Consider the following 15,706-nt stretch of genomic DNA (forward strand, 5'->3'; position numbering starts at 1 on the left):
TGTCCACTATAGTGAGAAAAAAATGCGGTTCGGACCATATAACCTTGCAATCACCCTATTGATATTTTTGCAATGTATCACCAACGTGTCTGCTGAACATACAAATAACTGGGCAGTCCTGGTCTCCACATCAAGGTTCTGGTTTAATTACAGACACATGGCCAATGTGTTGAGTATGTACAGAACGGTGAAGAGATTGGGGATCCCTGATTCACAAATCATCCTGATGTTGAGCGATGATGTGGCTTGTAATTCTAGAAATTTATTCCCCGGAAGTGTATTCAATAACAAGGATCATGCAATCGATTTGTATGGGGAAAACGTAGAGGTCGATTATAGAGGCTACGAAGTCACAGTGGAAAACTTTATTAGACTGTTAACTGATAGGTGGTCTGAAGATCAACCTAAATCGAAACGATTATTGACAGATGAGAATTCAAATATCTTCATATATATGACAGGTCATGGTGGAGATGATTTTTTGAAGTTCCAAGATGCTGAAGAGATTGCTTCAGAGGATATTGCAGATGCTTTTGAACAAATGCACGAAAAGAAGAGATATAATGAAATTTTCTTCATGATTGATACTTGTCAGGCCAATACCATGTATTCCAAATTTTATTCTCCAAATATATTAGCCATAGGATCCAGTGAGATTGATGAAAGTTCCTATTCTCATCATTCGGATGTTGAGATTGGTGTTGCTGTCATTGATAGGTTCACTTATTATACATTAGAATTCTTGGAAAAGGTGGAGAAAAATTCGACATTGACATTACAGGACTTGTTCGACTCTTATACTTTCGAGGACGTCCATTCCCATTATGGTGTCAAGAAGGATTTATCGGATAGGGATCCAAAAGACATGTTAATTACTGATTTTTTTGGAAACGTGCAAAATATGATACCAGATAATATTTCAAACCCTGAAACAATCAAAAAGTATTTAGATGAGGAGGAAACTATTCTTTCTAGAAATGTTTTAAACTTAGCCATTGAGAAAAGCAAACAAGAAACTAGCACGTCAACAGACTCACTAAACAAGATTAAAAGAGTGGGTGCTATAAATGATGACATTGGTCACTCTAAGAACGAAAATACTGAATCTTATTCTATCATAATAATGGGGTTGATATCTCTGTTGGTTGTATTGGGACTCATATTGAGGCCAGCCTCGAAAGCTCAATCCATCGAGAGTAGTTTATAAGACAAATGATCATATCCATTAACACAATATCCAATCCCAACTCTTTAAATATAGATATATACCCTATAATTTTTTCAAAATACATCATTATTAACCTTTTGAACAGTTATTTGACTCCAACTTCTTGTAAAAAAATAATATCTAGTTTTCTATCAAATATATACAATAAATATACAATGGTTTGTGATGTTTAATGTTCGTTATATTTTTTCGGTTTCTTAAATGTGACAGATCATTTTCGCTAAAGAAATTTCAAAATAATGACAATTATATCATGTAAACAACCAACATCATCATCATCATAAAAACTTTTAGTACTCCAGAGAATGTCCTATAATGTTAAAAGGACTAATTAAACATTCTCTCAAATTCTTAATTACAAGGCGTTTCTATTCTGCGCCAGTCCTTCGAGATTATCAGCAAGATGCCATCGATGCTTGTATTAAATCCATAAAACAGGGACAAAATAGAATAGGTGTATCATTGGCCACAGGTGGTGGTAAAACTGTTATATTCTCCAATCTAATTGATCAGGTGAGGAGGCTACATAAGACTCCAATATTTAGGACACTGATTCTAGTTCATAGAAGAGAGTTAGCATTGCAAGCTACTAGGACTATTAAGAAATTTTTCCCAAATTTTCGTGTAAATATTGAAATGGGGAAATATGTATGTGAAGTCAATGATTCAGATGTTATTGTTGCCTCTGTTCAGTCGTTGATTAGAAGATTAGATAAATATACACCGGGTGATATAAATCTGATCATTATTGATGAGGCTCATCATGCGGTGGCAGACTCATATGTGAAGATTCTAGATCATTTCAATGTTGCCAAGCCCGGTGGTATTATTCCAGTGGTTGGATTTAGTGCCACTTTCGAAAGAGCTGACCATAGGGCTTTATCGAATGTAATGGACGAAATTGTATACCATAGAGGGATCGTGGAGATGATAGATGATAAATGGTTATGTGAGGGAAAGTTTACAACAGTGAATGTGGATGTTGATCTTGCCAATGTAGATAGCAACTTTCAAGATTTCAGACTAGACAGTCTATCTCAAGTGATGAATACCAAGGAGGTTAGTGAAGCTATTCTGAAAACGTATTTACATAAACAGCAAGAACATGATTTGAAATCAACATTATTATTTGGTGTCGACATTGCACATGTTAATACATTAAATGATCTATTTACAAAAAATGGTATAAAATCCAATTATGTTGTTTCAACAACGAAGGACACATACAGAGATGATGTAATTCGTGATTTTCGAGAAGGGAAAATAAATGTTCTCATGAACTGTGGTATCTTTACGGAGGGAACAGATATACCAAACATTGATTCCATTCTGTTGTGCAGGCCAACCAAATCGCGTCCACTACTTGTCCAAATGGTTGGTCGTGGCTTAAGGCTGCATGACACTAAGAAATATTGCCACATCATTGACTTTGTCGGGTCATCAAATGTCGGTGTTGTATCCATACCTACCCTCACGGGTATAGATGCGTATGATGGTGAATTAGATGATGCTACATTGAGTGATTTGCGTGAACTAAAGGAGGAGATGGCTCTACAGGCGGAAAAGAAGAAGCAAGAATTTATAAAGGATGAGGAAAGGAAACTTGCGATGGAAGAATCTTTTCAAAACAAGTTGAAAGACGTTGACGCCTTAGAGTTAACTTTAACCAGCTATGATGACTTTAAGAGCTTCATCCAAAGAAGTGCTTTTTCGTCAAACATAGATGGACTTTCAGATAGTCAAAAGGAGGTGAAGTTTCTACATTCATCGCAATACCCATGGGTCAAGTTTTCCGCTGGTGGTTGGGCACTACCTATACAATACGGAAACCACCTAAGAATTTATAAGGTGAAGAAGAAAGGAAAAATTACTCATGAAAATTCAACAGGTGCTTATACATTGAAGTTGTATCGAAAAATCCCATATATGAATGAAAACTTGGGTGTGAAGTTTGTTCCAAGAACTATTATATCTAGTGTAGACCTATTACAGATCATTGGGAAGGTTGAGGAATTATTCAAAGAGCTGCACAGGAAGGAACTGCCTGATAGAGTCACACCAGTTAAGAATTATACGAAGTTCGCCAAATGGAGAACACAGCCAGCAACCGTCAAACAACAAAGTTTCATAAAGAAGAAGCTGCTTAATGAATTTAATAAGCATCAGGAGATATTTCAGGGAATCTCTCATTTAGATATCGAAAGATATGTAGATTCATTGTCAAAGGGTAACGGATCGAATATTTTGTTTGCAATTAGTATAGCACCGGTATATCCTATTCGGGCTTTACTGCAAGCACTGAAATACAAAAAGGCTCCTCAATAATCAAATATTCTTACCGTTTTTTAGCATCCAAGAGTTTAGAATCTCGGGAAATTATAGAACATTTTATAGAACGTACTTTTCCGAAGTTTGACGTTTTTATATAACATTACCTATGATAATCAAGGATTTACCAAGCATGTTATGAGCTATTTGATGTTCAAGACGAATAGCGTCATTTTGTATAGATTGTCCGGATATGTCTGTCACTGTGTTGATGATTTTCACGCTCGAGCCAGAATCCGAGATATTGGCGAATATCACCGACAGTTTCAAGATGAAACATGGAGAACTATGAAACAGGGTCCATTGTTGCGAAGAATGCTGAAACTTGACAAAACAGTTTTAAACTGGTATGAATTCATTTAAAATACATTGGAAACTGGTTAAAAACAGTTTGAAGACGACTTCACCGTCAGTACCAAAGGGTTTACGGAATTGCTGCAGTACCAATTGATAGTCGTTAAGATGAAGGTTCAGCTGTCTTCAAACAGAACACAAGAAATCATAAAGACTAGTTTTGACGATGAGTATGAACAGGAGAATATCCGAACTGCTGAGGAAGTACAAGAATCTTTAGATTTTATTGAAGATCTGAAGTTCTTTTTGACTACTGCCCCAGTCAATTGGCAAGAAAATCAAATCATTAGAAGGTACTATTTAGACAATAATCAAGGGTTCATATCGTGTGTCTTTTGGAGTAATCTTTACTATATTACAGGGACTGATATTGTCAAGGCTTGCATGTACCGAATGGAGAAATTTGGAAGAGCAATTACCCAAAAGAAAAAGTTTGAAGAAGGTATATTTTCGGATCTAAGGAACCTTAAATGTGGGGTTGATGCCACTTTAGAACAACCAAAATCTAAATTCTTGGCATTTTTATTTAGAAATATGTGTTTAAAGACTCAAAAGAAACAGAAAGTGTTTTTCTGGTTTAGTGTGCCGCATGATAAACTTTTCGTTGATGCTCTCGAGAGAGATTTAAAACGAGAGGCTCAACATCAACCAACCACAACAAAAGCTATACACGAACCTGCTCTATCCTTTAATTATGATCGCTTCCATGGGAAACAACTGTATGATCAGTTATTGACGCACATAAAATCACAGAGAGAAACAATAATTCTTTCTGCAGATTTAGGAACGACACGAAATGATAAGAAGCCATCGATAGGAAGTAAGGTAATTAAACAAGAGAATACTGAGATACAGAAGGTAGAAATGGCTAATGAGGAAGGTAAGGATGTCACACCATATGTAACATCTACTTTTACTCCAGAGAATCTTGTCGTTAAACCAGTAAATCTAAATCCCGCCCCAGGTGTAATAAGTGATGCAAACATAAAACCATTAACGAATGACATACACCTGGATACTTTTCCAATCTCAATTGAGTATCCAGAAAACGATATAGAAAGTTACGAAGCACCACTTTTATCAAGCACTTTTCCAACTTTGATGCAACAAACGGATGGATATTTTGAACCTTACATGAATTTCGCAAACCAGTACGTAATGCCATCAAGTGGGATTCCTTTCCAACCACCGACTCCCTTTATATTCCCAGAACCATCTAATTCAAAGACGAATTTGGAGCCCTCAAGACAAAAGGCTAAGAATAGGCGACAAACTATCGAGATCTCAAATAACGGTAAGACAGAAACCATTCAAAGTGCGAAAAATAGTGCCTACCAAAACTTTGCGAAGACAGGAAAGAATAATGATCATTATATGCAAGAAAACATTGAGGCATATTATCGATCTCAAGAAGCATATAAACAAGATTATCCAGTTTGGAAAGGACAGTCATCGTATAATCCGTTGCCATCATCATATGGCAGCAACCCATCAGACTTTTTACCGCAAATGGTCGAGCAACCTAATTATGGCTTTGAAGGGTTTTCTCCTTTAAATAATATCTTTCCAAATGACTATTCATATTCACAACAGACAAATGCAAACTGGCCAGCAATTGCTCCCCAATCCATAATTGTACCGAACGGTTACATGCCTAGCCAGTATACCCCTAATATGAGCGCCAATCTTGGTAGCTCTTACTTAATAAGAACACCCTGGCCTCAATCAGCAACAGGGAAGTTCCACCCGTCATTTCCAAGCGGTAAACTGCAACTAGGAAGAGCACCATTGCAAAGAAGACCGCCTAAATCTAGTACCAAAGTAAAATTCATTAATGCAAATAAAATAGCAAAGCATTCTCGGGAAGAAATTACTAAATCAACTCGCAAATTTAACAGAACGACGCTGGATGTTATAAATAAAGATACAGAACTTATGGATAATATAAATGACTCTGATAATATTTAATGATGTTTAATAATGTTTTATAATGTTTTATAATGTTTTATATTGTTTAATAAACTGATTCAATCTTTGCTCCCTTTTTAGATTTATGAACTGGACATTTTTATTCATCATCGAGCAATAAAGAAGGCAGAAAGGGTTCGTGTTTCTATGTGATATTCGGTAAGCGGAATTGGGAAAGTAATTGAGAGGGAGAGAAATGTAGCTGTGAATTTTATTTTTACTATAAATATATAACAAGCTCTTTCGATATGTAAGTAAAAAATCTCCAAAAAACTTTCGGATTGACTATCTTAATAAATCACATAATCAATTAATTTGAGTAGACTCAGGAAGACTGTAACATTATAGTATTGACATCTTTTAGAATTCAGCTACAGTATTATCCTCAGGTGAAGAATACAGCTTGAAAGAATATACTCAAATACCACCTATATAGTATCAAATATTATTCTATACCACCATTCTCGGTCTCATTTTGTTGTATGTATTGTTGAAGCGAAAGCTGTCTGATTTGATTTAACATATCCTCGTCTTGCATCATTGCGGCCTGAGACATTACCAATTCATTTTCGTTAATAAAACTCTTCACGGATTCCAAACTATCGATAGATTCTTTAGTTGTTGGTTGAGGAGGTAAGACATCAAATTCAAAAACATCGTAATCCGACCAAATGGAGGATGGAATGGCAGCCATTATCGATGACTCCTCTGATAGAATAGCAAATCTTAATAGATTAATAGGAATTCCCTCTATGAAGAATGGATTTACTTCTTCTTCAGATGTATCAACGTCCATTGATGGAAATTCTATTTTACCGAGTTGACAATCCTCTAAGATATTCTTAATTTCAGAATGTAAGAAGGAGATGTCAGCACTATTCTTCCATATGATTGGGAATCTTGCAAGGTATGCTTTCAATTCCAGTTTCTCGGTCCTATGACTATCTTCTAGCTTTAGGCGTCTATCCACTAAAGATGAATCTCCAAGTAACTTTTCAGTAAATATTTGAACCAATTCAAGTGGATGATGGTTAAAACACTTCAGTAATTCCTTACGAGCTAATCCAACCTCTTCAATTCGCAAATAACTCAATACGATACCCAACGAAAGTCCCAAAGTATACCATTGTTTGTATGTATTGATTAATGGGCTCTTTGAAAGTTTAATTAAATATTGATAGTCATTATTCATCAATAGATAATGATCCATAAAGTATCTACAACCTAGAGGATCTTCTAAAGGGCTTAACGACCATAACACTTTACACCATTCGCCAGCAGTACCAACAGCACCTCTTTGAGCTAATGCCAAAATGTATCTAAAGATAGTTAAATAAAACTGTCTGTTATAGAAGTGAACGTAAGGCAACTGACAAGAAATACCGTCAAACTTGACATTGTTTCTTAAGGCTCTATCAAAAACAAATAATGCCCTCTGAAGTAATCCATTTGTATTAGATTTATCGCCTTGTCTAATGGTGATTAAAGCTACTTGCAGTAAACCAGGAACAAAATATGGAAATTTTGAAGCGATTAAGTTAATTAAAGCTTCATGATCTGGATGCAATACCACACTCAGGTAAAATTCTGTCATTGCTTTCCTATTCGTATCTTCAACCAGAGGTTCAAATTTGAAGAAAGTTATGGTTTTCTTCCATTTCTTTACATCTTCTGTTATCACATCCTTCCAATCGGTAGGCCTCTGCCATAATTGCCAATTCGTCAATTCTTCAATATTTAGGGATTTCATTGATAATTCTCCCCTTTGAGACGGGATCCAATCATTCCTAATCTTCGTGAATTGTAAACGGTGGATACTCGTACCTGGTCCATTGGGTACGTTTCTATGATCTTTTCCACTCCAGTTTCTAACTAGCCGTTTCATACGTTGAATTTGTTTTAATTGTTGCGGAGAGATTGATGTAGATGCCATTTTATCAATATCTTCTAACGACTCTGCAGATATGTCATCAAATAATAGTTTAAATTCGGAATGAGGATCCAACAATTTGAAATCGTTATTAAAAAATCCAGTGCTGTGATTCAATGATGAAATTGGGAATTTTGAGAATGCCGTATCTAATCTAATATCATTCTTAATTATAGCACTAATTTGAATTGATTCTAAATTATCGTTATCTTCAGTTTCAGACGCTGTGAAGAATTCTTCATCAAAATCGTCATTGGATCCAGACGCCATAGCTAGCTTCCCTTGCTTAATCACATTTTCCTTTTGAAATTTCTGTAGTATTTTATCAAATTCCTCGTTATTGTTATCAACATCTTCAGAAAGGTTATTTATCTTCTTATTGGTCTTTTTATTCTTCTTTTGTTTTTGCTTTTTCTTTTTCTGTGTTTTAGTTGGAAGTATAACTTTCTCAGCTTGTACTTCCTTGACACTGTTATTATCTTCTGAATTACTTGCATCGGACTCCACAGTATCGCTATCATCATTCATTAAGGCAAACAAATTAACTTGAGGTTTCGGAGTCTTCTTCACGTCAGTAGACGAATTTGCATGACTATTATTAAGTGAGGAAGTTAGCAAGGATTCAAGCAGCTCTTCATCATTCTGCAGCTTTCTCAATGCTCTAGAACTCATTATGGATGTTTTTAATGGCTGGCTGTTCCTTGAACTGCTATGTTGAAAACACTTTGTAAGGACCTCAATGGAAATACTAGACAGCCTTTTTGATTCATCACCCGAGAGAATTTTACAGTAGCGAAAAAAGTTGGAAAATTAATATTTCATCTCATCTCATCTCATCTCAACTGCAAAAGGAGTACAGAAAGACAAGGTATTGCAGTTAAGAGACAAAAGAGTTTATATCAAAATGACTAAATCAAGAAAGCAAAAGCAAAAGAAGCAAGATTTCCTTAAAAGGAAATTAAAAGTCGGTAAAACCAAGCCTAAGGCATCTAATCTTACAGACACATCTTTCGTTTCTCGAACGATTTCGATTAAGAATCAACATCTAGAACATGACCATGATCTGTCAAAGAAGCTTTCGCTGTTAAAGCATCATAATGTTACTGTACGAAAGGAGACTCTTCAGAACTTTCAAAAAGCCATTCCCAAGATTATCCACTCTAAATTAATGAGCCCGTTATTAACACAGTGTATACCTCTGATATGTGACGACTCGAGAGTAGTTAGAGAGCAACTTGTAGAATTGATTAAAGAAATTGGGAAGTGGGATGCGCAAGTGTTAAGACTACATTGTAAAGTGTTTGTGCTGTATATTAATATGGCTACAACCCATATTGTTCCACAGATTCAAAATGATTCTACCAAATTTTTACTCTGTTTACTAGAAATATGTCAGGATGAATTGATTAGACAAGCGTGGGTGAAGCTTCTTAATGATGTGTTCTGTGTCTTAGGGTGGGGCTCTATTGGACATAACCAGGCAGCAGGTGCAGTCCAGACTAAGAAACGAGATGCCAAGAACTTGAAGATTCATTTGGATGCTCTCTACCAGTTAATCAAAGGCGGTTGTGTGGAGCCAGAGCTAGAATCCAACGATGAAGAAAACGAAGAGGCCTCAAACCAACATCTGATTCCAAATTATCCTCAACCATACGATTACTTGAAGTTGTTTGCCAGGGTATTGAAGAACAAGGACTCGAATGTCACAACTACCCAACAAATGGGGTCTTTGGCAGCACAGGATATTGAGACTCGCCAACAGATATTCAAGAGTCAATACGCCGATACGTTAGACAAGGAACTGGATCTTCTAGTGAAGGATGGTGGTGAGTGTGGTAGAAGCGCAAACAACATCAAGCAATTGGTCTCCACCATATGTACATGAATAGTATAAACCAATACAATAAGATATAATATATTTATTATTTACAACAATAAACCGCCATCGTCATTGACGGCCGCTTTTGTTTGGGATTTTCGGTGGCAAACTTTCGCGGCCGTCAACAAGAAAGCAAATGTGGTTCCTTATATTTATCTCCAAACCATAGATCACGACCATTTCCATTCCAAGTAACACTTATTTGTCGTCCTAACGTCTTCAAAATAAGCATACTGCCCTCTGTAGACTCCAAGCTTTACGTCGATACCATTATTCTGTCATTGCAATCTGAGTTTGGAAAAGAATTTATGCATTCCATACCCATCACTTAAAGATATATGACAAGACAAACCAGTGGAAACCCGAATAAGAAAGTCAGCCAATTGGAAAGGGACGAAAAAGTGGCAGAGTTGAAGTTTCAATATGATCTGTTGACGAATGAACTGTATCATTTGAAGGAGTTTGTCTCATTATTCGAATTTGATCCAACCTATGCAAATGAATCTGAAGCATATTCTAAATTTATTAAGGAGAACAAGTTAACACTGGATGCTCCAACCGAAAATAATAACATTAAATTAAACGAAAAGATACGAAGACGACAATTGAGAACGACAACCATAAATAACGTCACCACTGATGCTGATGCAACTGAAATGTCCTTCGAATCAAAACTAGAGATGATCCAGCCATTGGTTCAGAGGAGATATAACGAGTTAACGGAATCATCACAGGTTTCAAAGAATAAGGAACCCCGTATGATGCCAAAAGTGAAGAAAGAATCCGTATTAAATGCAAAAGTGAAGATTAAAGCTCCAAAAGCAAAAAGGTCATACATCAAGATGAAGACAGAAGAACTGCCCCAGGAGAAAGAAAATGGTCCAGAAATATATTCAACTGATGCAAACAATTTGCAATATGACGGTGAAGAAGAGGACGACTTTTATTTCACAACCTCGGACGAAGACGATTTCAAAGCTAAACCAGGTAGGAGGAAGAAACAACCACGTCTTAATTTGACACTTCATCCCCCAAGACAAACGATCACTAACCCTTTACAAGTACACAATTCCAAATATAAGTCCCTCTCTGATTATTTAAACTCATTTAAATCCTTAGAAGAAGATATGACCATTCCAGAGTATGAACATTATTTGGCGGAACAAAGGGAAATCGTATTGAAGATAAAGAGAGGTTTGAGAAGTGGAGCTCTCGTTTTCGATAAAGAGACAGATTCCTTACAACCCATGACGACAAAGGAAGCAAGACTGATTCAAGTAAATAAGCCCGATCCGATTTCTTATCATTATAAAGAACAAAATTTAAGCGTCCATAGAGAATACTTGATTAACCATGGCATTTATATGAGTAAGTTATTTGCTAGTGGGAAAAGAGCAAGAATTGCAAGAGCAAAAAAGGTCTCTTTGATGGTTGAACAACACTTTAAACACCTTGCTGGTGCAGATGAGAGAAAATTGAAAGAAGAGGAACGACATAGGAAATTATTAGCTAGAACTGCAATGCAAGCAGTGAAAAAAAGGTGGAACATGGCAGAAAAAGCGTTTAGAGTTTTAAAAAGGGATGAAGAGGATCAATTGAAAAGAATTCAGGGGAAAGAACATCTATCGAAGATGTTGGAAAAGAGTACTCAATTATTAGGTGCACAGTTGAACCAAAATAAAGACGGATCGGTGACAAACGGCGAAGGGTTAACCTCCGATGAAAATATGGATAGTGATGATGACATGTTATCATCATCCTCGGAAAATGAGAGTGAAACCTCAAATACAGCTGATCAATTGTCAACCTCGGAAATTAATGACGAATCTCTTTCAATCGAAGAATTGAAAAAGAAATACAATTCATTGGAAGCAAATACCATAGATCAGAATAAAAATGATGAACTGACGTCAGCTACCGTTAATGAAAAAGATTTTGTATTAGATGAATCTGATACAAGCTCATTGGATCCAGTAACCACCGACGAATCTACTTCTGAGGATGTATCGGATGATGAGGTTGAATCCACCGAAAATCCGGCTGATTTGACTTCTCTTTTTGCTACAAATGAGATTACCAGTGATATGGAAGACTCAGATGATTTTGTAATGAGTGAACCAGAAAGTATAACTCCAGCATCAGAAACTCCTGATAAGGGAGAACTTCTTCCAAATGAAGCTGGAGCTGAAAATTCAGAGCAGGTAGTTCCAAACGAGCAGCAGTTGTCTGTGGTTGATGTTCCTGTTCCCTCATTGTTAAGGGGTACTTTAAGAACATATCAAAAGCAAGGTTTAAACTGGCTTGCATCACTATTCAATAATAATACGAACGGTATCCTAGCTGATGAAATGGGTCTTGGGAAAACAATTCAAACGATCTCTTTATTAGCCTATTTAGCGTGTGAAAAGCAGAATTGGGGACCACATTTGATTGTTGTACCAACTTCTGTCTTGCTAAATTGGGAAATGGAATTTAAAAGATTCTGCCCAGGTTTGAAAGTGTTGACATATTATGGTTCTCCTCAGCAACGTAAGGAAAAGCGGAAAGGTTGGAATAAACCAGATGCATTTCATGTTTGTATTGTATCGTATCAACTTGTTGTTCAAGACCAACATTCGTTTAAGAGAAAAAAATGGCAATATATGGTATTAGATGAAGCACATAATATCAAAAATTTTAGATCAACCAGATGGCAGGCCCTTTTGAATTTTAATACTAGAAGAAGATTACTGGTGACAGGTACTCCTCTTCAAAATAATCTAGCAGAATTATGGTCATTATTGTATTTCTTGATGCCACAAACTGTTATAGATGGTAAGAAAGTTTCTGGTTTTGCAGATTTGGATGCCTTCCAACAGTGGTTCGGCCGACCTGTAGATAAACTTATTGAGACTGGTGCTGGCTACCAGCAAGATGCTGAAACTAAAAAGACTGTTTCGAAGTTACATCAGGTGTTAAGACCTTATTTATTGAGAAGATTAAAAGCGGATGTCGAAAAACAAATGCCCGCCAAATATGAACATATTGTCTATTGTCGACTATCAAAAAGACAAAGATTTTTATATGACGATTTTATGTCAAGATCTCAAACAAAGGCAACTTTGGCATCGGGTAATTTCATGTCCATCGTGAACTGTCTGATGCAACTCAGAAAGGTTTGTAATCACCCTGATTTATTTGAAATGCGACCTATTTTGACATCATTAGAAATCGGATCTTCTGTCCCCAGCTATTATACGGATACAAATAGATTCGTTCATAAAATGTTATCAAAGAATGGTAGCTTGGCTGCCATTGATCTAAAAAATCTAAACTTGATATTTAACGGGAATGATGAACTGTTAACGACAAATACGGCAGAGACCATTTCGAAACTAAAATGTCTCGATGAATTTACAAACGCGATATCTTGCCTTCAAAAACAAACAAAATCCGAAGAACTTCATTCTAACTTTAATTTCCAGGATGCTTCTGCGTTTTATAAATACTTCAATAGAGAAAAAATAGAGCAAGCCATTGAATCGTTAGAATTTTTCAAGTATATTAATACCCTACGAGCTGACACAAAGCCAATATATGGCAGTAATTTGATAAAGTTATTGAATATCTATGACACCAAAGATGAAACAAAGTCACAATTACTGGATAATTTCATTACACCTTTACAGACACGTTTTCTTTTGGGGAAAGATATAATCGAAAAATATGCAGTTATTACGCCGGGTGCCGTCACTTTGGATATGAGATATTTAACATTGGGTTTGAATGATGACAGCTTGCTTGATCAAGCAGCAAAATCTACATTAATCCAAGAACTGCATGAGGTAGATAACCCATTTCACCAACTACAAACTAAATTGACGATAGCATTCCCAGATAAGTCCTTATTACAATATGATTGTGGTAAACTGCAGAAACTTGCGAAACTATTGCAGGATTTGAAAGACAATGGCCACAGAGCTCTAATTTTTACTCAAATGACAAAAGTTTTAGATGTTTTAGAAAGATTTCTTAATTATCACGGGTATATTTATATGAGATTGGATGGTGCTACTAAGGTGGAAGATCGTCAAATTTTGACGGAAAGATTTAATAATGACCCAAGGGTTACGGTATTCATTTTATCAAGTAGGTCTGGTGGTTTGGGTATCAATTTAACTGGTGCTGATACCGTCATATTTTATGATTCCGATTGGAACCCAGCTATGGATAAACAATGTCAGGATCGTTGTCATAGAATTGGGCAAACTCGTGACGTGCATATATATAGATTTGTCAGTGAACATACTATTGAAAGCAACATTCTTAAGAAAGCAAACCAAAAAAGACAATTAGATAATGTTGTTATCCAAAAGGGGGATTTCACTACTGACTATTTTACCAAACTGTCTGTTCGTGACCTTTTGGGGTCTGAAGACAACGATGGTGCTAAGGAAACTGAAGGTCCATTATTATTGGATGATCCCAATATTACTAAAGACCCTCGTCATCTGGAGAAACTTTTGGCCCAAGCAGAAGATGAAGATGATGTGAAGGCAGCAAATCAAGCATTGAGAGAGGTTGAGGTTGATGATGAAGATTTCACTGAAGACCCAACAAAATTGAACTCACATGAAGATAAGATAGAAGAGCTCGAGGATGAGTACGAAGGTACCGGCCACGTTGAAGAATACATGATCAGGTATATTGCCAATGGGAATTATTACTAGCATTAAAGACATTATAAATAAAAGCATAATATATAGACACTGTATATAGTATTCAGGTTGTAACTTTATTCATAAATATATTAAACTCGTTTTTAAGCGCTATCTAAAATCCATCCCAACCTTTAAAACTTCCATCTCTGAAAGTAACTACTATTAGTCAAATAAAGCTCCCCAAACGAAGATTTCTCTTTCAATGAGGGGATTCCCTACATCTATACAAGTACGAAATAGCGTATCTCTCGCAAAGAGTATAATATTGCAAACTAAGAACTCCTTTCCCACAGACGCAAAGATGATAATACCGAAAAAGACTCAGAAACCGACCAAAATTTTAAAACCACATAGATTCAAATCAACTCAGGAACCAGAATGGGCAAAGTTTAATGACCAATATAACGAACATTATTCTGCACCCACCATTTCTCAGTTGAACCCCATAAACCATTATTTCAACATAGCAGATGTTACTTATGAATGGAGCGTGGCATCCTTTGCGGATATACCGAGTGAATGGTTGAAAGACAAGTATAGGGGGCAAGAGAGCGATAAAGTGACCAAGAGGTTTCCTGGAAAGACTTATGTGCCTTTTGAATTAGTGAACGAACTGCCTGAGGTTATATTTCTTGGTCGAACGAATGCAGGTAAGTCGACACTGTTGAATAATATTACGACGGTGTTTCAACATGCAACTTTGGAGAAGTCAGCGAAAATGTCATCCAAGGCAGGTTTTACAAAGACTTTGAATTGTTTTAATATTGGAAATCGATTCAGGTTGATAGACTCACCTGGCTATGGTTTCAATAGTAGTGCCAAACAAGGTGACGTAACCATGGAATATCTTAGGGAGAGAAAAGAATTGAAAAGAAGTTACCTTTTAATTCCAGGTGATAAGGGGTTTAGTGATCTTGATCTTGGAATTATCGAGTTTATGAGGGAGAACGGTATCCCATTTGAAATTGTATTTACCAAGATGGATAGAGTCAGAAATTTGACGAATTTTAAAGAAATGGTCACAGCTAGTGGGATACTCAATTATCCAACCCTACCGCAACTGATCTTTGTCAATTCAGCTATTACGAAAACATGTTCGAAACGGTATGGTATTGATAGACTAAGGTTTTCATTATTCCAGAGTTGTTCTTTAAATCCCCTTGTAAAACCAACCAAAAAGAAGGTCAACTGATTTATTATTGGTTATTTGTAACTAAAAGAGACTCATGTATATATAAAAGATGCATAACTGAATAAATATTTGAATTTGATTTCAGACGATACTATATTGCCAACAAAATCTTAATATCTCCCAATCG

At 36.1% G+C, this 15,706-nt stretch overlaps 7 protein-coding genes across 7 annotated transcripts; 6 read left to right on the plus strand and 1 right to left on the minus strand.

Moving 5' to 3' along the window:
• Positions 1–22: 22 nt before the first annotated feature.
• GPI8 (GPI-anchor transamidase) lies at positions 23–1,207 on the plus strand (the record flags this gene model as incomplete). The annotated part of the gene is made up of 1 exon (XM_003677090.1): positions 23–1,207. The coding sequence occupies one exon, from the start codon at positions 23–25 to the stop codon at positions 1,205–1,207; it is 1,185 nt and encodes a 394-aa protein (XP_003677138.1).
• A 336-nt stretch (positions 1,208–1,543) lies between these two features.
• On the plus strand, positions 1,544–3,553 carry IRC3 (double-stranded DNA-dependent ATPase; the record flags this gene model as incomplete). The annotated part of the gene is made up of 1 exon (XM_003677091.1): positions 1,544–3,553. One exon carries the CDS (start codon positions 1,544–1,546, stop codon positions 3,551–3,553), a length of 2,010 nt encoding a protein of 669 aa, XP_003677139.1.
• Positions 3,554–4,018: 465 nt separating this feature from the next.
• Positions 4,019–5,878, plus strand: NCAS0F03020 (STE domain-containing protein; the record flags this gene model as incomplete). Its single annotated transcript, XM_003677092.1, has 1 exon — positions 4,019–5,878. The coding sequence occupies one exon, from the start codon at positions 4,019–4,021 to the stop codon at positions 5,876–5,878; it is 1,860 nt and encodes a 619-aa protein (XP_003677140.1).
• Positions 5,879–6,323: 445 nt separating this feature from the next.
• RQC1 (Rqc1p) lies at positions 6,324–8,480 on the minus strand (the record flags this gene model as incomplete). Its single annotated transcript, XM_003677093.1, has 1 exon — positions 6,324–8,480. The coding sequence occupies one exon, from the start codon at positions 8,478–8,480 to the stop codon at positions 6,324–6,326; it is 2,157 nt and encodes a 718-aa protein (XP_003677141.1).
• Positions 8,481–8,712: 232 nt separating this feature from the next.
• Positions 8,713–9,693, plus strand: IPI1 (Ipi1p; the record flags this gene model as incomplete). Its single annotated transcript, XM_003677094.1, has 1 exon — positions 8,713–9,693. One exon carries the CDS (start codon positions 8,713–8,715, stop codon positions 9,691–9,693), a length of 981 nt encoding a protein of 326 aa, XP_003677142.1.
• A 332-nt stretch (positions 9,694–10,025) lies between these two features.
• On the plus strand, positions 10,026–14,396 carry SWR1 (chromatin-remodeling protein SWR1; the record flags this gene model as incomplete). Its single annotated transcript, XM_003677095.1, has 1 exon — positions 10,026–14,396. The coding sequence occupies one exon, from the start codon at positions 10,026–10,028 to the stop codon at positions 14,394–14,396; it is 4,371 nt and encodes a 1,456-aa protein (XP_003677143.1).
• Positions 14,397–14,589: 193 nt separating this feature from the next.
• On the plus strand, positions 14,590–15,579 carry MRX8 (translation initiation/elongation factor MRX8; the record flags this gene model as incomplete). The annotated part of the gene is made up of 1 exon (XM_003677096.1): positions 14,590–15,579. The coding sequence occupies one exon, from the start codon at positions 14,590–14,592 to the stop codon at positions 15,577–15,579; it is 990 nt and encodes a 329-aa protein (XP_003677144.1).
• Between the last annotated feature and the right edge of the window lie 127 nt (positions 15,580–15,706).

This window comes from Naumovozyma castellii, chromosome 6 (genome assembly GCF_000237345.1).
Source record: "Naumovozyma castellii chromosome 6, complete genome".
NCBI classification, from domain to species: Eukaryota; Fungi; Ascomycota; class Saccharomycetes; order Saccharomycetales; family Saccharomycetaceae; genus Naumovozyma; species Naumovozyma castellii.